Raw genomic sequence first — 24,872 nt, 5'->3', positions numbered from 1 at the left:
CTCACCAAACAGGAATGTTTTGAAAATTCAGTGAGTTTAAGATATGTAAAGTGTTCAGGGATGCCTGGGTGGCTCAATTGGTTGAGCATCTGACTCTTGATTTCAGCTCAGGTCTTGATCTCAGGGTCATGAGATTGAGCCCCAGGTCTGGCTCTGCACTGGATGTGAAGCCTGCTTAAGATTCTCTCTCTCCCTGTCTCTCACTCTTTCCCTCCCCCCCCACCTCTGCCCTTTCCCCACTTGAGCTCCTGTGTGTGCACACATTCTCAAAAAAAAAAAAAAGAAAAGATATGTAAAGTGTTTAAAACAATTCCTGGCACAAAATAAGTGCTTGGTAAACATGAGCTATTAGCCATCATTATTTGGAGTTCTATTATCCTGAAATCAAAACATCTAGAAAGTTTCAACCTAGTTTCTAGCAATACCTGATTTGGGGAGATGGGGGAGTAGATCATAAATTTTTGAGTTCTATCCCTGATTCACAGATTTAGCAAGTTTGACTTATACTAGTCTTGAAAGTGAGCAAGTAGGAGTATTAGAAACTTTTTTATTGTGAACAAACACTAAACTAATTAAAACATGTAAAGTGGGAGGCTTCTACTGTTTAACTCCGATTTTGGCATGCTGCCTGTATCCTAGAGAGAAATTGAACGTTGGTGGTAGAGATATGGAGGGCAGAGTTAAGAAATATTGAAGAGATGAAAATTGTGAGCTTTGGACTCCCCTAAACCTGTACCTGAATGCTGTCCCAACCATTTAGCTAGCATGTGACGCTGGACAAAATGCTGCCCCTCTCTGCCCATTAATCTTGTCTGTATGGTGGGAGTTATAGATATCACTGCAGTGAAGATGAGAGTGCAATTATTTTTCAAGCTTCCATTTGAAAGAGAGAACATGTAAGGAGGGGCAAAAAGAAGCATAACTTTACCTTTTTTCAAAGACACTTGGTTATTGAAGTCATTCCTTAAAGTAAAATACAAACTAGTTAGGGTTTGGGACCACTGAAGTAAATACTGTTTTTGCCTTAATGTAAGCCACAGTATCATTTTACTTATTAAAAAGGCTCAGTTTTAATTTGAGTTGCTTCTCTAAACCATAACTGGTTATCCTTTTGATTGAAGGCCCAATCTCTGGTCAGAAATCAACTTCAAATGATTATGTTTTTTAAGTGAGGAAATAAAATCTCTTTTGTGATAGTTACCATAGGAATGCAAATTAGTGAAAAGGATTGCTCATAAATAGTAGCATAGAATTTACAGAGTTGCAGCTTAAAGTGGATAAGAAAATTTTAAAGTTTGCATCCTGAATAAATATTTAACTGGTTATCTTTCCAGTAAGTACAAGGTGGACTGCGCATGCCTCAAAGAAAATCCAGAGTGCCCTGTTCTAAAACGTAGTTCTGAATCCACGGAAAACATCAATAGCGGTTATGAGACCAGAAGGAAAAAAGGAAAAAAAGAAAAGGATATTTCAAAAGAAAAAGATACACAAAATCAGAATATTACTCTGGATTGTGAAGGAACAACCAACAAAATGAAGAGCCCAGAAACTAAACAAAGAAAGCTTTCTCCCCTGAGACTATCAGTATCAAATAATCAGGTACTGAACTATGCTCTTCTGATTGTTAGCCGAAGTCAACAAAAGAAAATAACTTGTCATATTTTAACCTCTTTTTTGCTTTATGTAAAATGGTTAAGATTTTTTAAGTTAAACCTGTTATTTAATGAAGTACTTAGAAACATAAAACACAGGCTCTACTAGAATTTGTGCATTGTTAGTAAATAACTCAGCCAGCATATCCTTGCAGAATTGAATGCAAGATATTTCTATAACTGGGTAATTAAAAACTTCTTCCAGATGGTATTGTCCTTATGTTAATAAAATCCTTATTTAAAGTCTTAATTTCCTTTTTTAAATATTTGAGGCATAATTCTATAAGGATGAGATATAAGATTGTTCAGAGAAAACTCTCTTAACATGTACGGTAATTTGGAGGAATGAGTTTGCCCTCTATGTCTGCTTTGCCAGGGAATAGTTTGTTATCTGCCCTCTACACAAATGAAAGTTAGGAGGGACCATTTAAATGTGAAAATTAAGTACAGTTTTACTCATCTCCAGTACCCCATCTTCCTTAATTTAACAATAGTTTAATCAATTTAATAATTTCCGTTAAGTTTCAAATTGAACAAACATTTATTGGGCACTTGGTGTTTGTTTGTAGGCACTGGGTCTCATGAAGTAATTTTGTATGTTCACGTTTTGGGAAGACTATAAACAGAAGGCTGTGCTACCATATTTGACCTTGTGGGCTCTATTGATAACACTCTAACTTTAAAAAGCAAAATTATTTGCATAATTTTGAAAGTGTTGAATTAAAACCAGTTTTAAAATTCTGAAATGTATTTAAGTAGGCTTATAATTTTCCTACGTAGAATTTGTTAGTTGTGGTTGAAAGACATTTATAATAGTGCAGTGTCCCTAGTTTGTAGATGGAATAGTAGTATCTATAAAGCAGTCATTTCCATCTTTCAGGAACCAGATTTTATTGATGATATAGAAGAAAAAACTCCCATTAGCAATGAAGTAGAAATGGAATCAGAGGAGCAGATTGCAGAAAGGAAAAGGAAGATGGTAAGTTGGGAAGCTAGTAGCTGCTTCATGCTGTCACTTGCGCTTATGACAGCTGCTCTTCCCATAGTCATTGTCGCTGCCTTTAGGAGGCCTGTTGTTTGTTTCAAGTTAGCAAACAGGATGTGCCGCTGAGCATTTCTGTTTGGCTTTGTTGTTACCATTCAAGTAACTTGCACTAATCTTTTATATATTTACTGTGTGTTCATTAGACATTTTAGAATGTGACATTTAAGAAATTTTGAACATTTTTGAAGCTGAGAACTATCAATAAATTTTAATGCCAGAATCACTGTTCAAAATGTCTTTCATTAGCTAAATGTACCTTTCACTTCATAATTTAATGTAAAGCAAAAATGGAATTTTAAAGCTTATAATAGCACCAAATAAATGGCTTATGCAAAAAAAAAAAAACCCACTGTTTGGTAGCTACTATTTCTGTATCTCATACTGGTATCACAAGATTTTCATTAAAATACGTTTAGAATTTATATTCCTTGTTCCGCTTTTTATACATATATTTGCAAATAAATAATACAAGATATTTTCATAGAAGTCCATGGTAATTTGGCAGTGGATGTAATATTTAGGCGAGTTAAGAAAGTTTTGTGATATAGTTTGCCCAAAGATTTGAAGATGATTTTACATACCAACTAATGATCTTACTATGGGTTTTCCCCACTCCCTTTTATTTTGTTTCATGTCTGTGATTTTCATGCTGAATTCCATGGAATTGCAGGTGTCATGTACTTAGGGAAGGGTAGGATCTTTGGAATTTGGTCATTGTAGGCCTACTTAATTTGTCTTTTTTATTGCCTGGATAGTCATTCCTCCAACATGGTTTTATTGTTGATGTTCAGAGTTGTGAAAGCAAAGCCCAACTTTTGCAGTCTGCAGGTTTCACAAACACTGCTGTGAGGGGACAGGGTAATGTTAGAGATCAGAGAGAAGAAAAACAACTAGGAGAAAATACTGGACGTGGTTGGTTATAAAGAAAGGAGGAGGGTTTTTTTCCCTGTACCTAAAGGAATTATCTTGAACCCTTTTCAAGATGTGGTTACATCTGAATTATCTGTACCTACCCAAATCACCTGTGGCCCTTTCTTGAGGAGATTTTCAGTATTGGCCTGTTCATTCCACAGTTGCCACAGCAGCATATTTGCGCTAATCTGCAAAACCAATTTGGAGTATCACTGGTTTTGGATGATGCATGTGTATGATAAGGAGGAACCTCTTTCATAAGTTAAGGGCTACAACAATCACTTTGAAAAATCATGAAATTTTTTAAAAACAGGTTATATGCCCTTAAAATAATTTTACTCAGGTTGCATTTTGTTTAAAAGTTTTTATGACTGTGGGGCTACTTTTAAAATGTATCTATTAATGCTGAGAAAATCCATGAACTTTAGAACATCCTCATTTTCAGATCCCAGAAAATAGAAATACCCTTTTGCTGATCGAACTTTGGACAAACAAAAAGGCTTACTTGGGAATCCATTTTTGGTCAGGATTTTACCTGTTAGTATGCTATATTAATATAGGCAAATGCTTTAAATTTTATATCCATTTTAGCATATTCATTTTAATATCTGCCTCTAAGGTAGCTGCTGTGCAGCTGGGTATTTTTCATACAAATAAAATGTGGAAAACTTGCAAAGTATCAGTGTTTAGAATTTGGTATTTTGAAGGGATATGAAATAAATATTTAAAAATCTTTGGCTCCTTGACCCTCAAAATCATTGCAATGTTATTTCTAATTGGTACATTTGCTTTGATATTTTAATTACAGAATTTTTGGGTATGGTCAAATAAGCAGAATGTAAAAGCACTGTTGGGATTCTTAAGCCAGTTGGCATGGTCTCTCCCCACCCCTTGCCACATACTGGTATTTTTGAGGACCAAAATATTTGGCTTTGAAAAGTTTAAATATTAATCAGCCTTTAGTGTCTGCCTTTTGTATTGGGTAGGTTAACAGTAGTAGTTAGAAACATTAAGGTCAGCTCCTGAGAAACTTACTGAAATTTCCTCCTGTGAGAGGAAAGACTTTAAATCATTATTGGGTACTAGTTCTCTTGTAGATTTACAAGATTGGGATACAAAAGGAGTTAGTCCTACTCTCCTCCCAGATAAATACCATGTAATGTCCAAATTCAAATATACTTTAGCCTATCCTTTTGTAGTGTAGCTTGAGCCGTATGAAATTGTTGATTTGACAGTGTTTACCTACACAAATGGAAGTTTCATACATGACCTAATATTTAGCATTTTGCTCAGTCTCCAAAAATTGCACTGGTGGAAGTATGTATTTTGGTTGCTTGTCTCTTTTTTTTTTTTGGTGAGAATGGAAGACCAATGTCTCTGCCTTCCAGGGCATTTATAGAAACTATTATGGTGCAGCAAGAAATGTGGTAAAGGAGCTATAAATATGATAGGTAACTTAAAGCTGTGGTTGGAGGTAGGGTCAAAGACCATTTCATGAAGTAGGTACTATTTAGGATGGACCTTAGGGGTGGGGTTTAAACAAGTACAGATTACCTTGTAACTAAATTGTATGGAGTACAATGTATGGAGTTACATGGAGTACAGAAATAGCCCTCCAGGGGAAAGAGCCTGGAGGTAATTATAAAAGTGATAAATCATATTTGGCTGGGATTATATAGGTGGTTTTTTGGGGTGGGGGAACAGAGAGATAAGGTTGGTTGATAGCAGATCACATGAAGTGTTGAATGATAAAGATTTCATGGAAGAATGTTTATTCAAATTACTATGTGGCCAGATAGAAAGCTATTCTTTTATTAAAAAATTTCTTTTTCCCTCTATTATTTTTCCCCCTTAAAAAGTTGTTACCTACTTACGAAAGCACACCTGTGTCTAAATGGTATAGAACTGAATAAATAGATGGTTTCCTTTTAGCTAGTAAGAGATACCTCTTTGGCGGTGGTTGGAACTGACTTTGGAGAATCTTAAAATCAACCCCGTTAAGCTATGGCAGTTGAAATGCAAGTAGGCTGTTTATACTCACCTGATTCCAAAACCAGGGCACTACTGAGTGGATTCCCCCAGGTGCACGGGAGGTGAAGTGAGGTGAGGTGGCCATATAACCTTGTCAGAGGTAAAGAAAGTATGCAGAAAGGGGTTAGATTTTGGGAAGCTCATCGTATTTTGTTGAACTAACATGTGATCAATTAAAGTATAAAGCTTTTGAAAATTTTAAATAAAAATCAGGCTTGCCCCACCCAGTGTATAATGACATGAAAAGACCCTCCTGAAGTATCTGCTGATACTAAGAATTGAAGATCACTAGAATATAAACTATGTAAGGGTGAGAATTTATAATTTTATAAATTGTTACAGCCCCAGTTCCTGTGGAAAAAAATTCCAGGTGTTTATAAAGTACATAAATGAGCCTACTAAATATTTGTGGCAGCCATTTAAGTAGAGATATAGGTAGGCCCATGAATGTGAATTAAGTGAAGCTTCCTTATAGCCCAGGTAGTGCCCTGGAGGCCTTGCCAGGATGCAGGATTCGCCATAATTTTCTTATCCCTCATCCTTCACATCAGAAATTATTCCACAGAACACTAATATGTTTTGTGGGGTAGGGGGCGGGGGAAGCTCTGGGGCCAGTTGAGTTTAGTAAACAGTGCTTTAGATCCCCAACTTTGAGTTCTTCAGTAGTGGTGTGTTTAAAAATTTGAAAAATTCTGTTTATGAAGGCATTTTGTAAATTTTGACACCCTTCCAACTTGTTTGTGGTGATACCTTTGACATCCCACAGATTTTTATCTGATGGAACAAGCATCCTGTGGGAAAACACTACTGTTAATTCCTCTAGGGAAGTAACTTGACTTAGAAGATAGCTTTAGAAAATGCCGAAGAAATTTTAATAGTAAGATACCAGGATAAATGCCTTGCCAGGAAAGCCATCTGATGACATGTGAAATATATCCCCCATCTCACTTTTCTCTCCTTATAACGTGATTAAGTTGATGTCGGTTACCAATTCTGATTTTCTTAGGTCCCATGTTCTCATCACAGAGTTTAGGAATTGTGTTTCTAAAGATGAGTAATTAATGACATTATGGTATTGAACAGCAAATGGGAACCCATTTATTTTTATTAGGATTCTATTCAAACAAAATGAGGATATTCAGCTTTAGCTTCTTTGTAATAAATTCAAGATTTCCCAAATCTCATTTAAATACTTCACTCATGCTTTCATATAACAGTGACATATGCTTTATATAATGTATATACAGTTCTTATTCATTTAACAAAAATGAGTGTTTGCTATACACTGAGCACCATTGAAAGTACTGGGTGAAAAAGAAGGCAAGGTTCTGGAGAAGCTTTCATGGAACACAAGTGCATGGAATAAGAAACAAATATCAAAGAGGAAACAGTACTGTGCAGAGCAACTGAATCATTGTGTGGTAGAGAAGAAATGGGGATACTCCACAAGCCATACTGACTATTTGCAATTATTTTATTGGTAATCAATAATCTTAACCATTTTTTAAAAGATTAATAAATTAATCTCTAACTCTTGTTCGAGAGGATAAGCAAAGTCATTTGAGGAAGGAATCCCTTTTACTTTCTGTTTCAAGGCTATGGGTGGGGTAATTTAGCAGACTGGCCCTCCAGGTTCCCTTTCCTTTAAAAGGCAAGTTTTTTAAGAAGAACCACTTCTTATCTGTTAGCAAGGGAAAAAAGGAAACCTTGAGTCTCTAGATGTCTTCATTTTGTTTCCTTCTCAATTCTTTAGCTCTACTACGAAGCACATTTCCCTTTAAAGCTAGTGTGGGGCACAGTTCATCAGCTTATTTTCACTCAGTTAAAAAGTACCAGTTATTGCTAATTGGGATGAATTATAACAATTTACTCAGTGGGGTTTATTTTTTCAGTTGCAATATTGTATCAAACTTTAAGCCGTGTTCTTTAGTATGTACCCCTACAACTATATTGGACTTTAGCTTTTCCCCATTTATTGAATAGGAGTCTTAGACAAGTTCTCCATAGTGTCTTCCAAGCGTATCAAGTTAGAGGATTTCAAGTCAGGTTTGTGTTCCAGTGTTTACATACGGAAGCACAAAATTGGAATAAAAATTTTCAAAATACCCACTCCTCAAGTGATAAAATGCCTTTAAGGGATAGTAAGCAGACTTTATTCTGCTTACAGGAATTACAGCACTCTATATTTGCTGCTGTAAAACCATAAACTAAGATACAGGTCATAAAAGCAATTTGTTGATCTCATCAGAGAGCCTTCATAGTTTCAGCTTAGCTCCCAATAATCCAGCGTTAACAATGTGTCACTTTCATTCCTGAAAGGCAAACCTGTTTAACTGTAATTCTGGATCAGCGTCAATAATTGCCCAGCTCACAGATAATACAGTGATCCTGAGGTCTGCTCATGGGCTTGGAATGAGTCCTGGTTATAGAACATGTCTTATGTGACAAGTATAATCTCAACTACATCAAGCACAGATGTTAGGGTCTGCTGAGGTTAATTAGGACTCCTGATTTCACTGATCCCCTACACAGGCTGTCACTACCCTAAGCCATATATAAAACTGGTTATTTTTCAGGTAGGTCTGTAAAATTGGTGCTAAGTTTTCAGTCATTAACTAGATACTATATGTATGGTTATGTGTCAAAGAATGTATTGGATGCGTTGGTGAAAATGCTGAATGACCTGGGAACCTTCAGGAATTTAAAATAAAATTAGATCAGTGTGCTAATGATTTTTTTCATGTAGAAAATCAAAGGCATGCTTACATTTCCAACATTTGTGTGTTTTTAAGATGAAGTTGGGTTAAAGGTATTAGGATATCTCTTTAGTGCTTTGGCTGACAGTTGTAGTAAATGTGAGAGGAGTTATGCTTTATTTTGCTTATGTAGTGTCACTGGTGGTTAAATGGAGAGAGTAAATTAGGAACCAGGAACCTTGGATAAGAATTACGGCTCTGCCTTTGAGTGAGTCACTTAATACACATGGGCTTTGGTTTCTTCAGCACAGGACTAGACTTTTTTTCCCCCTAAGATCTTGACTAGCTCAAAAAGATGGAGTCATCTCTAAAGGATTTTCCTTTAGAAAAATTTTTAAATGAATGAGTTTGGTCCTTGTATCAATCTCTGACTCTCATTCTGACCATCTAAAACCAGTGAATACTGGACTATGTCAAACTTATTTTGTCATAAATTCATATTTACCTTAAATACTGGTAAGTTTTTTACACATAAAATCATTCTTGCCAAGTTTGTTTCTTCTGGAAAATGTACTTTTCTCAGATCTATTTTAAAATTTTTTGAAGAGATAAAATAACCACAGTAATTAGCCCCTTCTCCTCTCTCCACACCCGCTCCCCTGTTCAACAGGTGAAGCAGTTATGAAAATTATCATTTTTTATTTTTGAGAGAAAGAGAACATGAGCGGTGGAGGGGTAGAGAGAGAGGAGGACAGAGGAGGATCAGAAGAAGGCTCTGTGCTGACAGCAGCGAGCCTGATGTGGGGCATGAACCCACGAACCACGAGATAATGACCTGAACTGAAGCTGGACTGAGCCACCCAGGTGCCCCCCAAATTATTTTCTAATTACTCCAGATTTCTAAATTTAGGATTTTAGAAAAGCCCTAATATAGAGACAGGGTTTTAATAGAGAGCCATAAGATGCAAGGAGGTTGAGTAAAGTGATTAAAAGACCAGAGATAGAAATTAACTAAGGAAGAATTCAGCTTTAAAACTTCCAGTTCTAGTGAAAAGACTACTTTCACCTCTGCCGTTTTTTAGTGCCAGTTACCCACCCCAGAGCAAGAGAAGGAAGATGCAGACATGTAACAAGCAATCTTACCTCCGTGGACCTCAGTTTTCTTACCTGTAATATAAAGAGACTGAGGATAACTTGTTTTGAAAACTGATTAATTAGAAAGTCACTATTGTCAGAGGAGTTCTGTTGACAGATGATTTTTGTCCCCTTATTGAGTGTAAAAAATGAAAAAAAAAATACAGACAAGAGTAGTAAGCCAAAGTTTCCAGAGTATAGGTGTCTTAATGCTTGAAACTGTGCTAGTAATTACTGGAACTAAAGCTCCAAGTTGGAGAAGACTATGCATGCATCCCGACCTTGAGTTTCGAACCCTTCTCCCCCATGTCACTGACACAAGAGGAAAGCCAAATGGATCTGAGACTCAGGACTTGGTTCTTTTCATTTGGAGAACTGGACAGGTGATGAAAGTGCTTCTTCCTGTTTCTGGTTGAAAACTGAAGCATTTGCCAGGCCCACAGGCCAAGGCTCTGGGTCTTGCTTTTAATATTTTCTCTCCAAAGAGAACTGAAGATCAGAGGAACTCTTGTTGTTCCAGTCCTTGCCTTGAACTGTCAGCGGAAGACAGGTCAGAGGAAGAAGGATGCCTTAGAAGAATTGTAATTGAGGGCAAGAAAGCTAAAGTACAAATAATAATCGACACCTAGGGGATGCCCACCATTTTCCAAGTGCTGTTGGCAAGCTGCACAGATACCTTCTATTTGAACTCAGTGAAGTGTAATTATTATTACATTTTGTAAAAAGCTCAAAAAGGTTAACTAGGTTGTGAAGTTGCCTAGGGTCACAAAGATAGCAAATGACTGGTAGAATCATAATTTGAACGCAGCACTTCAGCCTGTAATATCCTGGTACCACAATGTCAATAATATATTCGCTCCCTAAGTTCCTATGAATGTAATCTTTTCAACATTTGTTAACGTAGGAATTTTTCAAATCTTATTTGAAAAAATGGCTAACTTCTATGAAGAAAGAGATTTTCAGTTTGGTAGAGCAAGGTAGTTTTTGATGCTTTTGTTGTTGTTGTTTTGCTTTATCTGTATCGTGAACAGTGATCCAACAAGTATTCATTCCTTTCATGAAATATATTTGTAATGACAGGGTTTCTGGAGAGGTTTTGGACTCTGAGGCTCTCCAGTGTATATGTTCACCGTCACTCCCCAAGTACCATCAATAGGAGGTTTTGCTGACAACATCCCAGAATTTATTTTTTACATTTGCCATGAACATTTGCAATTCTGAATTGTACTTCAGAGCAATGACATTTATTATGCCACTTGAAATTTAAATTTTGTAGACAAGAGAAGAAAGGAAAATGGAAGCAATTCTGCAAGCTTTTGCCAGACTTGAAAAAAGAGAGAAGAGAAGAGAACAAGCTTTGGAAAGAATCAGCACAGCCAAAACCGAAGTTAAAACAGAGTGTAAAGACGCGCAGGCTGTCAGTGACGCCGAAGCTACTCAGGTTTAGTTTTGTTTTCACCCCTTAAGCACTTTCCAGTGAGACTGTCACACCTGGTTTAGTTGCATCTGTAAGGAATTCTGTCTAATGCTGCTCAGTGGCATTTTTCAAATGCTAGGAGATTTTAGACTTGAGATACAAGATCCTATTTGCTTTGTTTTTCAATAAGAAAAATGTAATTTAGTATATATCAGAATTCAGAAAAACATTTAAGGAAATTAGCTCCTGAAATGAATTAATGCTTTTAGATTTCAGCTTCTCACTTACATAAACACAGTATCAAAAGTTCCACTCTGTTGTATTTTGAATTAGGAACAAGCAAAAGAAGAAACTGCTAGCAAGCCTGCCCCTGCCAAAGTGAATAGGACGAAACAGAGAAAAAGCTTTTCTCGGAGCAGGACTCACATTGGGCAGCAGCGGCGCAGACACAGAACTGTCAGCATGTGCTCAGATATCCAGCCGTCTTCTCCTGATCTAGAAGTTACTTCACAACAAAATGATATTGAAAATACTGTACTTGCAATAGAACCAGAAACTGAAACTGCACTAGCAGAAATAATTACTGAAACTGAAGTTCCAGCACTTAATAAATGTCCTACAAAGTACCCTAAAACAAAGAAGGTATGATTCTTAATGAATGTAGGAACTGTTTTTAAAAACAGTGTCTTATGATGTGAAATAGATTTGTGTTTTTTTTTTTTTTTTTCAACGTTTATTTATTTTTGGGACAGAGAGAGACAGCGCATGAACGGGGGAGGGGCAAAGAGAGAGGGAGACACAGAATCGGAAACAGGCTCCAGGCTCTGAGCCATCAGCCCAGAGCCTGACGCGGGGCTCGAACTCACGGACCGCGAGATCGTGACCTGGTTGAAGTCGGACGCTTAACCGACTGCGCCACCCAGGCGCCCCAGATTTGTGTTTTTAAGATACATTCTGTAAAACCTCATTAGGAAACAGAGTAACAGGTATAGTTTTTACACCTAGCAAAGTTTTATTGTTTTTTTTTTTTTTAATTTTTTTTTTTAACGTTTATTTATTTTTGAGACAGAGACAGAGCATGAACAGGGGAGGGGCAGAGAGAGAGGGAGACACAGAATCTGAAATGGGCTCCAGGCTCTGAGCTGTCAGCACAGACGCAGGGCTCGAACTCACGGAGCTTGAGATCATGACCTGAGCTGAAGCCGGACGCTTAACTGACTGAGCCCCCCAGGTGCCCCTATTTTTTTTTTTTTTAATTTATTTATTATGAGAGAGACAGCACGAGCGGGGGAGGGGCAGAGAGAGCTGGAGAGAGAGAATCCTAAGCAGGCTCTGCACTGTCAGTGCAGAGCCTGATGCAGGGCTCAGACTCACAAAACCATGAGATCATGACCTGAGCCAAAACCAAGAGTGGGACACATAACTGAGTAAGCCACCTGGGCAGCCCCACCTGACAAATTTTTTTAAACCAAGAATGAGAATCACAGAACTATAAAAATCAGTAAAAATGCTTGCGTTATTGTTAATAAAGACAGTTATATATTCAGTATATCAAGACGGCCTTTTTGTATTGTAAATCATAATGTAGTGATTTTAAGAATTTATCAAAATTGCTATTTTTGCATGCCCTATGTACTAAGTTTACACTTCTCAGAAACAACTGGTTTTACATGTTATCCTTTATTTTTTTTGTATTTCTTACAAATTTCACAGCATAGGTAAATAATAAAAATTAAATGTGAAGGAATTACTGATTGCTGTAAGGGAAGGGCAGGTTTAGATCAATTTGTTCATCTTTGAAAAACTGTCAGATTGAATGAGGCAATTATGAAACTATTCACCAAGGTAAATCAACCTGAGCTTTACAGCTCAGAAATAACAGAACATCCATATGAAGCCCCCACCCCCAGTGTAGAGTATGGTAGATTGGAGCAGAGATACCAAAGTGGTAATCCTTAGACTCTTTGGGGAGGGGTTAGATCATAAATAGTAATTCTCACACACTTTTATAACAAAATATTTTGAGACTTAATTTATCTTGTCTTTGTTCTTACCAAGTTCAGCACAGTTTGTAGGTAGTGTGAAGCCAGGAGAAATATATCAGTAAACAACCAGGATGAGCCCAGGAATGTACTTTCACAGTGAATCAGAGGGTTAGTTAGAGATAAGATCTAAATACAGTTCTAATTGGAAGTCTGTACTCTTCCTTACAGCCCTTCAGATCTTGAACAAGCCAACACTTGCCTTATTAATGAGCAGTTAAATGTATGCTAATTATACTGGAATTAAAAAAACAAAACCAAACAATTAAGTTATTCTTGCCCACTTTGGAAGGACAAAAAATAACTGCACCTTTTCTTTGTAATTTGGATTAGTGAAAAGAAAAACTCATGGTTAAAAGAGAAGATACAAATAGGACATAATTCCTGCCTTTTAATTTTTAAGTGACTAAATTATTGTGGTGTTATCAATTTACTTAAATTCCTGACCTGAGATGTAGGCTCATATCATATTTGATTCTCTAAAAAAGCCTCTCTTGCCACAGGTTTTGTTGATGGTATTCCCTTATTTAAAAAAAAATTTTTAGCATTTATAATTCTGGAGAGAGAGTGGGAGTGGGAGAGGGGCAGAGAGAGGGAAACACAGAATCTGAAGCAGGCTCTAGGCTCTGAGCTGTCAGCACAGAGCCCAGTGTGGTGCCCAAACTTGCAAACCACGAAATCATGACCTGAGCCTAAGTCTGATGCTTAACTGGTTGAGCCACCCACCAGGTGCCCCTTCCCTTCTTCTTTTAAACAGTATACTGTTTGAGTACCGAATTATCATGATTTCTCCTAATGTAAAGGCCTCATTCAATTTAATAATACATAGTACTTATTCTGTGCCAGATACTGTTTGAAGAACTTTATGTTACTTAGCTCTTTTAATCCTTGCAATAACCCTGTTTGTAGAGCTAGTTTCTATTATGACCCTTCTTTGACAGATAAGGATTGAGATGTGGAAAGATTGCATAACTTGACCTATGGAAAGGTCACAGTGTAAGTGGCAAAGCCAGGATGCATAATCCAGGCATCTGGGTGCAGATTCCATGTGCTTTTCTGGTTTTTGTTCTGGACATAACCAATTGTATAGACACTGAGGGAAAAAAAAAGATACTAGAATGCTTATAATGATTATCTCTGGAAGACAGGATGTGGGTAGATCATTCTTTTAATGTGTGTTTATCTGTATGTGTAAGAATGTATTGACTACTTTTAGTACTTTTTTTTTAACAAATTACACTTCCAGTAAAAATAAAAAGGATACATTTGATACCCACATAGAAAAGATCAGTGCCCACACAGCAGACAAAATGTGCTTGTGCTGATAAATGTAATCCTTATTTCCATGCCCATTACAGTCAAACTTTATTAAATAACTAAAACTAGCCTACAAGAAAAGTGAGTAATCGTTATACTTTAGGGATCAGGCATATTCATGTTACCAGTAAAGTCTGAACTGCATGCACTGTCAATTAAAAAAATCAACAGAATTTTAAACAGGATTATGTAAAATTTTAAATATTGATTGTCAATGCCAACACCCCCCCCTCCCTTTTTTTTTAATGTATATACACTGGTCTCATCATCTCCTGGGGATTCTGATAGTCAATCAGGGTAGAAAAGCACTGCATAAAATCAGATTTTTCTAACAAACAGGTCACAGAAGCAGTAGCAAATCTAAATTCAGTGTTTTTGTGTGTTTATAAGATGGTACTGAATCTCTTAGACTTGACTCTTTTACAGAAGGTACCATTATGTGATTTCTTCCTGCAAAGTACTATTGTATAAAAAATTTTAGGAGTAAGACGAGGTACCCAAGGAAATGTAGAATGATGGATTGACTTTTTAGACATATGAATGATTTAAATTAATATTTCATTTTGGATAGTATGTTTTCAGATTTGGGGTCAGAGTGTTCTATAGGAGCATCTGTATAACTGTAATTACATGTAGAATGATCCGGATTTCTCTTTTCTCTAGCACTTGGTCAGTGAATGGTTAAGTGAGAAGAATGAGAAGACTGGAAAACCTTCTGACAGCCTTTCAGAAAGGCCTCTGCGCATAACTACAGATCCTGAAGTGTTAGCCACACAGCTCAATTCTTTACCCGGACTCACTTACAGCCCCCACGTATACTCTACTCCTAAGCACTATATCAGATTTACTTCACCATTCCTTTCAGAAAAAAGGAGAAGAAAAGAACCTACTGAAAACATTTCTGGCTCATGCAAGAAGGTAAACTGTTCTTTGGCTATATAAATCTAGGATGAGCCAAGGCCAGTCTCCTTCCTTGCTATCATTCCTGGCAGTGAAATGCTTTTAGCATCAGCTTTACATTTACAGGCTGTATAAACAGCTACAAACTGACTTCTATTCCTTTGTTATGTATTTCAGCGATGGTTGAAACAAGCTTTAGAAGAGGAAAACTCAGCAATTTTACATAGATTTAATTCACCCTGTCAAGAAAGATCCAGAAGTCCTACAGTCAATGGTGAAAGTAAAAGTCCACTGCTATTAAATGATAGCTGTTCTCTTCCAGGTAGAATTTCTTTTCAGTACTGTTTTAGTGTGAAGAATGTGGCAGGATGTAAATGGTTTTTACAGCAAACATATTCTAGTTATTATGTACTTTATAAAAGCAGCATTTTTTTCGAGAGAGAGCGAATAAGCATGTGCAGGCAGGGGGGGAGAGAGGGAGGGGGGGAAATCCCAAGCAGGCTCCATGTTACAACCCTGAGACCATGACCTGGGCCAAAATCAAAAGAGTCAGACGCTTAACTGACTGAGCCACCCAGGGGCCCCAAGAAGCATATTGTTAACTTTTTTCTGTCCTCTAACCTTTTAGATGAAGATAAACATGAAAACCTTCATTTGTAGTACTATGTATGTTGGGGTTTAGGGGTGAAGTTACGGGCTGCTTCTCAGATTTAATAGAACTCTTAGAATAAATCGATTAAATTAACATCTGTACTTGTAAGACTTCTTAGAAACTCCTAGGCCTGTAAGTCATTTGGCAAGATAATGCATGTTGTAATAGTAAAATTAACGCAGGGAGGGGTGGGGAGAGATTGCTTCATGTTAGTAGTATCTTTAAAAACCCTGAAATTGAGTTTGGGGGTGAAAGTCATCATAATTACTATTGTTGATGTTTTGATCTTTCCCAGAATATATTACAGATTGTAGCACATACCAGCAATATAATGTCTGTGAATTATTATTGCATCAACAGATTTAACTACACCACTAAAAAAACGAAGACTTTATCAGTTGCTAGATTCTGCTTACTCAGAAACCTCCACACCTACTCCCTCACCATATGCTACACCAACCCACACAGATATTACTCCCACGGACCCATCATTTGCCACTCCTCCACGGATAAAATCAGATGATGAAGCTTGTAGAAATGGTTATAAGCCCATATATTCGCCAGTTACCCCAGTAACTCCTGGCACACCAGGAAATACCATGCACTTTGAGGTGAGAAATTTAAATGGGGGGGGGGGGAACCCTGTGGGATTGGTATTTAATAGCAACCCCCAGTGTACTGAGAGTAGAAAAAAAGTTTTTAACAAACCAAATAAGCAGATATGGAACATTCACTTATGTGAATTTAAACTTTTACATTTTTATTAAAATGAGCATAATGTTCATCTTATTTTGATACTCGGCATCAGACTGAATGGCTGTGTATATCAAACTGAGGCAGGTATCTTATGTGGGGAATGGAAATAAAACAAAAGAAAGTTTAAAACCAAAGTCCGTGTAATAGTTTGTTGTCATTTCTATAAATATCATGGATTTAATTTTTATATTTTAACTTTCAATTTTTTCTTTTATATAGAATATTTCTTCCCCAGAAAGTTCTCCAGAAATTAAGAGACGCACTTATAATCAAGAGGTAAGGAGTTATTCAATAAGGTTATTGACATTAGTGACCTTTGCCTATTATTATTTTGTTTAAATTAGGAGATTTTAAAATAAGTAGTCTCAAGGTGTGCTTATTTGTGTAATTTTTTTTGTTTTAATTCTGTAAACAGGGATATGACAGATCTTCGACCATGTTAACACTGGGGCCTTTTAGAAATTCTAATTTAACTGACCTGGGTCTGCAAGAAATAAAGACTATCGGTTATACCAGCCCCAGGAGTAGGACTGAGGTCAATAGGCAGTGCCCTGGAGAAAAGGATTCTGTGTCAGACCTTCAACTGGGACTCGATTCAATCGAGCAGACTGCCTTACTTAAAACCATGGAACCACCTACACATGACAGGACTGATCCTACCAGCCAACTGGAATCTACTCACTCTGGACGGGGCACAATGTATTCTTCCTGGGTAAAGAGTCCTGACAGAACAGGAGTTAACTTCTCTGTAAACTCTAACTTGAGGGACCTGACACCCTCACATCAGTTGGAGGTTGGAGGAGGCTTCCGAATAAGTGAGTCAAAGTGCCTGATGCAGGATGATACTAGAGGCATATTTATGGAAACACCTGTGTTTTGTACTTCAGAAGATGGGCTTGTTTCTGGTTTCGGACGGACTGTTAATGACAATTTGATCGACGGAAGTTGCACACCCCAGAATCCACCACAAAAGAAAAAGGTTACAAATTTAACGATTTTAGTCCTTTTAATAGTGTCTTTTTCATACTACTTCTGAGGGTTATTATAGTTATGGGAGGCATTCATACTTAGTTATTCAAGTTAAATTTTTGATGTGTACATTTTAAACCTTTTCTAAATGCTCAATTAGAAAATGTTTACAGACAAGTAAAACATTCTAGTGAGCTGTGGGCGCTTTAAGCATGGTTTCAGAGACTGAAACCTCTAGATGATTTATTTCACTGAAAGAATAACCACTTCCCAGCCAGAGAAGCGGAGTTGAATAATATTTGTGCTATTATCCTTATTTTACATGTTAGCAGGCAGCCCTGCTTCTTTCCTAATCCATAATATCAATAGTATTTAGACCACGGATATGAATATTTGGAAAGTATTCTATAGATACTACTTGAAGTTCCCTGATTTACCACCATTTGGTTGGCAGACATACTGAGACTGTTAAGAATGCCTTATCTCAGAGGAATGGGATGGACTACAACACGTATTTTCTTTGTTAATAGGCTTATTGCTTTGCAAGTCAAAAGAATTTTAGTGATGTGTGCTTTTAATTTTTATAACAGAGTCCAGTTGGCAACTTTGTGGGAAGCAATGTAGTATAGTGGAAAGAGCACGGGCTTTCAAGTAAGACCTAGGTTCGAATCCCGGCTCCAACACTCACCAGCTGTGTGACCTTGAGTGAGTGAGTTACTCAATTTCCTCATCTGTAAAATGGGGATGATAATATACCTATTTCATAGGGTTGTTGTGAGGATTAAATGAGATAATGTATGTAAATCATCTAAATACAATGCCTGGCAATATAATAGCCATTGGTAATTGTTAATTATTATTTGCTCAAAAATTATTTTACATAATTTTCCTAATGTAAATACAGTAATTCTCTTTAGAAAAAAAGAATAGATTGACTCTGACATATAAAACAAGAAAAAAAGATTTGCTTTTCCTTTTCTTGCTTCAGGTCTCCCTGCTAGAATACCGTAAAAGACAGCGTGAAGCTAGGAAAAGCGGCTCCAAGGCAGACCACTTTCCCCTGGTTAGTGTGTCCCCTCATGCAAGTGGCAACTCGAGCAGCAGCGGTGACAGCTGTGGCGGCAGGACCGAGAGCGGGGAGCAGGCAGAAAGCACCACGGGCCTGCCGTTACCGGCGCCGCCTACGGTTTACAGCGCTGCTTCAGAAGACACCAGCAATAACTGTCCCGTTAAGGAAGCTTCCGCCAGCGAGAAGAATGAACCAGAAGTTCAGTGGTAAGCCTGTTTCAAAAAACCTAACTGGTAACTTTAGAACTCTGGGTAGTATGCATGCATATATAATTAAAGTAGTCGGTATTCTTTATCCTCCAGTCAGGACCCCTTACATAGCTGGTTTTGAATGCAGCCGTATTTGTAAAGACCTGAAGTCTGCTGTTCTGAAAAGCACATGCTTTTGTTACGGAACTCTCTTCCTGTCTGTCGTCATTCCCCCAGTGCTGAGGAGATAGACGTCTGTGGTCCTACTTCAGAGAGATCCTCTTTGCTGATAGGGTTTTAAACCAGCTATGCATCTGCCTGTTTAAAGGTCCACTGTGCTTCCTCTTTGATAATTTTCACGTTTTTCATACAAATACTCATCTCCAAAGAACTTGTATCATAGTCAACATCCTGCAGTTTCCTTATACGCCCTTGTTACCAGTTACAGAAAAGAAGAACCAACTTTAGTACTTCTTCAGTAGGAATAGAGGCCAGATATAGGTGGGTCTTGGCAAAGGGCAGAAGGGCTCATTCACGTTGTTCCTCGGTCCCCTTACCCCCGAGAGCTTCCTGCTGTCAGACACAGGGTAATTTATAAAGGGTATGGGTCCCTGCAGTGACATTCTGGATGCTGATATGTCACCCTTCAACCCCCTGCTCCCTTCCACCAAGGAGTTGCCTTAAGACAAAGGAATGGAGTCTGACTGAGCTCTTTAAATATATGAGGATAAAGAAAAGACAGGCTGTTTTCAAAGCTTTACACCTAAGTATTCTCCCAGCAGAGCAAAAGCCTTGGTCTGAGAGGACATGTTGACCATCCAGGACAAAGAATAATCTAGCTGGCTGTACCTTCCTTGAATTGACGGTATGATTTTATGTTCAAGGACCGCTTCAACCTCAGTGGAGCAGGTGAGAGAAAGGAGTTACCAGCGAGCGCTACTCCTCAGCGATCACCGAAAAGACAGAGATAGTGGTAAGTGAGCCTGTGCCTCTGCCCAAAAGTGGAGCCAGCTGACCATGATGTACCCTCGTTCTTTGCGGTTCTAATGTTGTCTTTGGGTCTGCTTCACCTCCAGGGGCAGAGTCGCCATGTGTCCCATGCTCACCGGGTCATGTTCCGTCTTCACCTCCATCTCATTCAAATCACATTCCCCAGTTGCAGCCCCAGGGCCCAGTCCCTCCTTTCAGTGAACTTATGGAAGGTCAGTAAGCAGAGGACCCATCATGATTATTGTTTTAAGAACCTTTTTAAATCAGAAGGGAGAGCGCCTTTATAAAAAGTTGGCTTGAATAGAATTGACATTGCTTTGTACAAAGTGTTAGTTGTAAGACAATACTGTCGCGCAATCTTAACGTTTACTATATAGGTTTCTTCTGCTTTACAGATCCTGACCCTGAAAATCCAGAATCCGTGACTACAAATGAATGTCCATCCCCAGACACTTCTCAAAATACTTGTAAAAGCCCTTCAAAAATGAGCAAGGTAATAAAATTGACCTTTGAACAAGGCTGTTCAGAAAAGTGGATGGTAATATGCATACGGAGATTTTTCTGCTGTATCAAGTATCCGGTTGTGACTTTTGGATACTTTTTGACCAAATGGTCTAATGTGCTCACTGTGCTTCAGTAATTTACATTTTCTCCTAGAATTCCACCTCCATATCCCAGGAAATTCAGTCTTTTCGTAGAATATCTGACCACTCAGTGAATGCCCAAAAAACAAAAGGTCAGGTGACACTCATTGAAAAGAAATGCTATTACCACCCTGAATCATGACATGGGGGGTGGTCTGACGTGGCAGGATCTTTGGAAACTAAAGATGAGGGATAGGAGATTGATTTTCTTTTTCCTCATACGTGACATCATACATATTTAAAACAGTTTGGGTTTATCATTAGGGTGTAGGAATTTCAGTTTATGGAATTGAAGGTTATCAAAAATCTTTCAAAATAAGCCTCAAAAGCAGGTTTCATCGCTTAAGAAAAAAAGGCAAATTAAATGTAAGGACCATTATTTCCTTAACCTGGTCTTAATAAAAATTAATCCAGGGAATTCAGCTTAACCTTAGTTATCAGAACTTGTTGTAGCCCCTGAAAAAGCTGGCTTTTCAATATCCCAAGCCTCTGTGATGGACTTCTCGACTCTATCTTCATTTATAAATGAACATGTAAATAACATTAAATACCACTGATAACAAACCTCAATGTACATAAAACGTTTCTTACATGATTTGTTTCCTTTTCATAGCCTGGTTCACCGGGACCTGTACTTCCTGTCCAAGCACATGGGAAAATACTCACAAAAGCAGAGTCCCATTGGGAGGCCACAGTTACTGTATCAGAAGCTGAGAACGGTGTTCACCTGAAAACAGAGCTCCAACAGAAACAGCTATTAAATAACACCCAAGCGCTTTCGAAGAATCCTCCTCCTCAGCCACTCGTTCGAAGCTCATCCGAGCAACTTCCACAAAAGCTGCCTTCTGCGCCAGTGAAGTTGCACTGTCCTCCGTCCCCTCACGTAGAAAATCCTCCCAAATCATCGACACCTCACCCGCCGGTACAGCACGGTTATCTCTCACCAAAGCCCCCCGCCCAGCAGTTAGGGTCTCCCTACAGGCCTCATCACGCACAGTCACCTCAGGTGGTAACCCCTCAGCGAGAGCCTCAGAGAAATTTCTACCCCGCGGCACAGACCCTGCAAGCCAGCACTCAGCAGGCGACCTCCGGAGCGTTATTTACACAGACCCCCTCGGGACAATCTTCGGCCACCTACACCCAGTTCAACCAACCGAGTCTGAACAGCACGGCTCCACCCCCTCCACCCCCTCCGCCCCCTTCTTCCTCGTCTTACTATCAAAACCAGCAGCCCTCTGCAAACTTTCAGAATTATAATCAGCTTAAAGGTGGGCTTTCCCAACAGACTGTGTTTGCGTCGGGACCAAATCAAGCACTTCCTGGCACCGCGAGCCAGCAAACCGTCCCAGGACACCATGTTACTCCAGGGCATTTCTTGCCTTCTCAGAACCCCCCGATCCACCATCAGACTGCTGCCACCGTGGTCCCCCCACCGCCCCCCCCACCCCCTGCCCCAGGACCACACCTCGTCCAGCAGCCGAGCTCCCATCAGCAACACTCAGTGGCTCACGTGGTGGGGCCCGTTCACGCCGTCACCCCCGGGTCGCACATTCATTCGCAAACCGCGGGCCACCATTTGCCACCCCCCCCTCCGCCTCCCGGTCCCGCCCCTCATCACCACCCACCGCCCCATCCTTCCACGGGACTCCAAGGTCTGCCAGCACAACACCAGCATGTTGTCAACTCGGCGCCGCCTCCACCACCGCCACCACCACCTTCCAGTGTTTTGGCTTCTGGGCACCACACCACGTCCGCTCAGGCCTTACACCACCCGCCTCATCAAGGACCTCCACTGTTTCCTACAAGTGCTCATCCGGCTGTACCACCGTATCCCTCCCAAGCCACACACCACACCACTCTGGGGCCCGGACCCCAACACCAGCCTTCTGGAACAGGGCCGCATTGTCCGTTACCAGTCGCAGGTCCTCATCTCCAGCCCCAGGGACCAAACAGTATTCCAACGCCTACTGCTTCAGGGTTCTGTCCTCATCCTGGCTCTGTGGCCCTGCCACACGGGGTTCAAGGACCCCAGCAGGCATCTCCAGTGCCTGGACAAATCCCAATTCACAGAGCGCAGGTGCCACCGACATTTCAGAACAATTACCACGGTTCAGGGTGGCATTAAAACGGACCCCAAAAACATTTTTTAAAATGTTCTGTAAGATAAACTGTATATTTCATATGTACCTGTTAAGGTACTTTTTAAAGCTTGTACATGAAACTTTGTATAAAAAAAAAAAAAAAACCAGTGCTCTTTCATTGTATTTTTCCCATTTTTGCTTTTTAAAATTCCTTAAAAGATGTGCTGTTAAGCCAGTATTAGGTATCTTTATTTTGTAAGTGAACATTCCAGCTGTTTTTCTGGCAGTAGATTTGATGCTACATGATTTTTCAATTTTATTGTTGCAGTTAAATTCATTTAGTGAATGTTTTCTATATTATTTCATACATATGCATTTAAGTACACAGCTAAGAAATGGCACTATGAGGATTTTCATTTTTCTTCCTGTCAGCAGTTCTGTGAGTGCATCTTAGGTATAAAAAAAAAATGCAATACAGATTTTTATAGTTTGGTGTGGACATGGCTCATTTTGTTTTATCGGTTATTTGCGAGCAAAATGTAATTTAATGTATAGATGATTTTTAACGTCTCCCAACACACTGTAAATACTGCATTTCCTTTGCGTATATAACTGCTTACAGCTTTTCTCATTGGATATATAGCGTTGTACATATGACAGGTCTTTGCAAAACTGTGTGATCTTTGTGAGAGTAGTACAGTATATGGCCTTTAATTTCTTTTTTATTTTAAATATACTGTCACATTGAAGCACTGGTTGGGCATTTTAATTCATGTTAATAAATCACAATTATGTCAGTTTTACCAGATTGTCCTGTACAGCTTCTGAGATTGGAGTCTGTTCAAACAAGGGTCTTTTACAAAAAGTTACAGTTTTTCAGATGTAGTTTGTAAGGAGCCTTCCATTTTCTTTAGCGACCACCACCTCAGCAGTCATCAGGAAGCAGTAAGGGGTTGTTCCTATGATGTCCCTACTTGTCACTGTTGCAGGAGCCAACTCACAGGAATCTACTCTGCTGTGGAGATGCTGTGCACGTTTACTTCTATCTGACATCGTACAATGTGAGCCCGTATCATTAAAGCATCACACGTGATACAGTTAGAGCCTGTAAAATACGGAGTAGTTGACCTAAAAAACACAAATACCTAACTTGTACACTTTAGAACATGCGTGACTGCAATGTCCTGATTAATCAAAATTATCTCTAAACCTTAAATTAACATTTATTATCTAGCTCTATAGTATTCAGGGAAAAAAAAATACGAGTTTTTAAAAGTTTGTTTTGGGTGTACAAAAGGAAAAGGAAGAAGGCGTTACCCTTAGAGTTCTCAAGTGAAATGAAAACAGCCTAATGAACATTTTGCTGAAATAGGAAATGCTAGTTATTTTGGAAAAATAAATTCTGTCTTCTGCCTCTGAGGAGCATTAGTTAGTAATGACACCAACGCATTTTTCCAGTTTTCCCTAGTTGGCATAATTTGGCACAGCACAAAAATTTTGTGTGCTGGAGAAACAAGTGAACAGACTAAAAATGACTGGATAATATCTGGCAGTAATGAAAGTCACATTGCACACTTTTAACTCCCATTTCTTTTTGAAAATCAGCTAATAAGGGCACACAGAGAGCCATGTTTAGGGCTCAATTCTAATCAGCTTCAAGTTTTAAAAGAACTTAGGTCAACTTTGCCCTCCTTGACTTTAGCAAACAAAATTGTACTTCCCGTATTCACTAAAAAAACACTTGTCCAAGAAAAACATGGCTCTACATCACCCAGCCCAACGGTTTCCAAGAACAAAGGTTAACTATTAGCATAGCGAACAGCATTATTCAAACTCTTTAAAGGACTGTCCTCCTAAGGATTTAGGATTCCTCAGTTATAAATTGGCCTACTACACAAATCATGTATAGAGAAACTTTTCTATGAACTGCAGGATCTTGCATAATTCCTCGACTCCTCGATGAAGGACACACGGACTCCCAAATGCTGTCCTCTACCAAAATTTCATTGAAGTCATAAAAAAAAAAAAATGGACAATTTAAAAGCGGAATTTAAGGAATAATCCCACCTGTGGATACAAACTGAAGTTATCTGCCCAAGGACAGTGGTTTCTCCTGTTAATTGTTACGTATGATCCAGGCACAGGAAGAAGTCAGGAAATTGCTTTTCACCTAAAAAGTCTAGGCTTTTCTGAAGCTCCTGTATCTGTTGTTTTTTTTTAAGCCTTTGGGCAGTTCTAATTTCCAGCCAGACAGCCTCTCATCTGCTATCATCATGTATGTGGTCCACTGCTTGTCCTTCTCCATGAAGGCCTGATGTGGACCAGAGGGGAAAAGCAGGACGTTCACTAGAACATCCGAGGCGGCTGCAGTGTTTCG

The 24,872-nt window shown here is 38.8% G+C and overlaps 1 protein-coding gene across 5 annotated transcripts in view; it reads left to right on the top strand.

Moving 5' to 3' along the window:
• KMT2E (lysine methyltransferase 2E (inactive)) overlaps positions 1-23,298 on the top strand; it is a 100,460-nt gene extending 77,162 nt beyond the window's left edge. For 4 of the 5 annotated variants that reach the window (XM_043588636.1, XM_043588637.1, XM_043588638.1 and 1 more), the window contains 14 exons: positions 1,335-1,599; positions 2,533-2,631; positions 10,747-10,911; positions 11,221-11,529; positions 14,910-15,164; positions 15,324-15,468; positions 16,159-16,409; positions 16,774-16,830; positions 16,970-17,533; positions 18,512-18,798; positions 19,665-19,753; positions 19,857-19,982; positions 20,166-20,263; positions 21,028-23,298. In XM_043588636.1, coding sequence (XP_043444571.1) covers positions 1,335-1,599; positions 2,533-2,631; positions 10,747-10,911; positions 11,221-11,529; positions 14,910-15,164; positions 15,324-15,468; positions 16,159-16,409; positions 16,774-16,830; positions 16,970-17,533; positions 18,512-18,798; positions 19,665-19,753; positions 19,857-19,982; positions 20,166-20,263; positions 21,028-22,539 — 4,222 coding nt within the window. In that variant the 3' untranslated portion in view covers positions 22,540-23,298. The remainder of the gene's footprint in view (positions 1-1,334; positions 1,600-2,532; positions 2,632-10,746; positions 10,912-11,220; positions 11,530-14,909; positions 15,165-15,323; positions 15,469-16,158; positions 16,410-16,773; positions 16,831-16,969; positions 17,534-18,511; positions 18,799-19,664; positions 19,754-19,856; positions 19,983-20,165; positions 20,264-21,027) is intronic. The other variant, XM_043588639.1, reaches the window with a different exon arrangement.
• Positions 23,299-24,872: the final 1,574 nt, after the last annotated feature.

The sequence above is a fragment of the Prionailurus bengalensis genome, chromosome A2 (genome assembly GCF_016509475.1).
Source record: "Prionailurus bengalensis isolate Pbe53 chromosome A2, Fcat_Pben_1.1_paternal_pri, whole genome shotgun sequence".
Lineage (NCBI taxonomy): Eukaryota > Metazoa > Chordata > Mammalia > Carnivora > Felidae > Prionailurus > Prionailurus bengalensis.
This window is presented reverse-complemented; position numbering and strand designations above follow the sequence as displayed.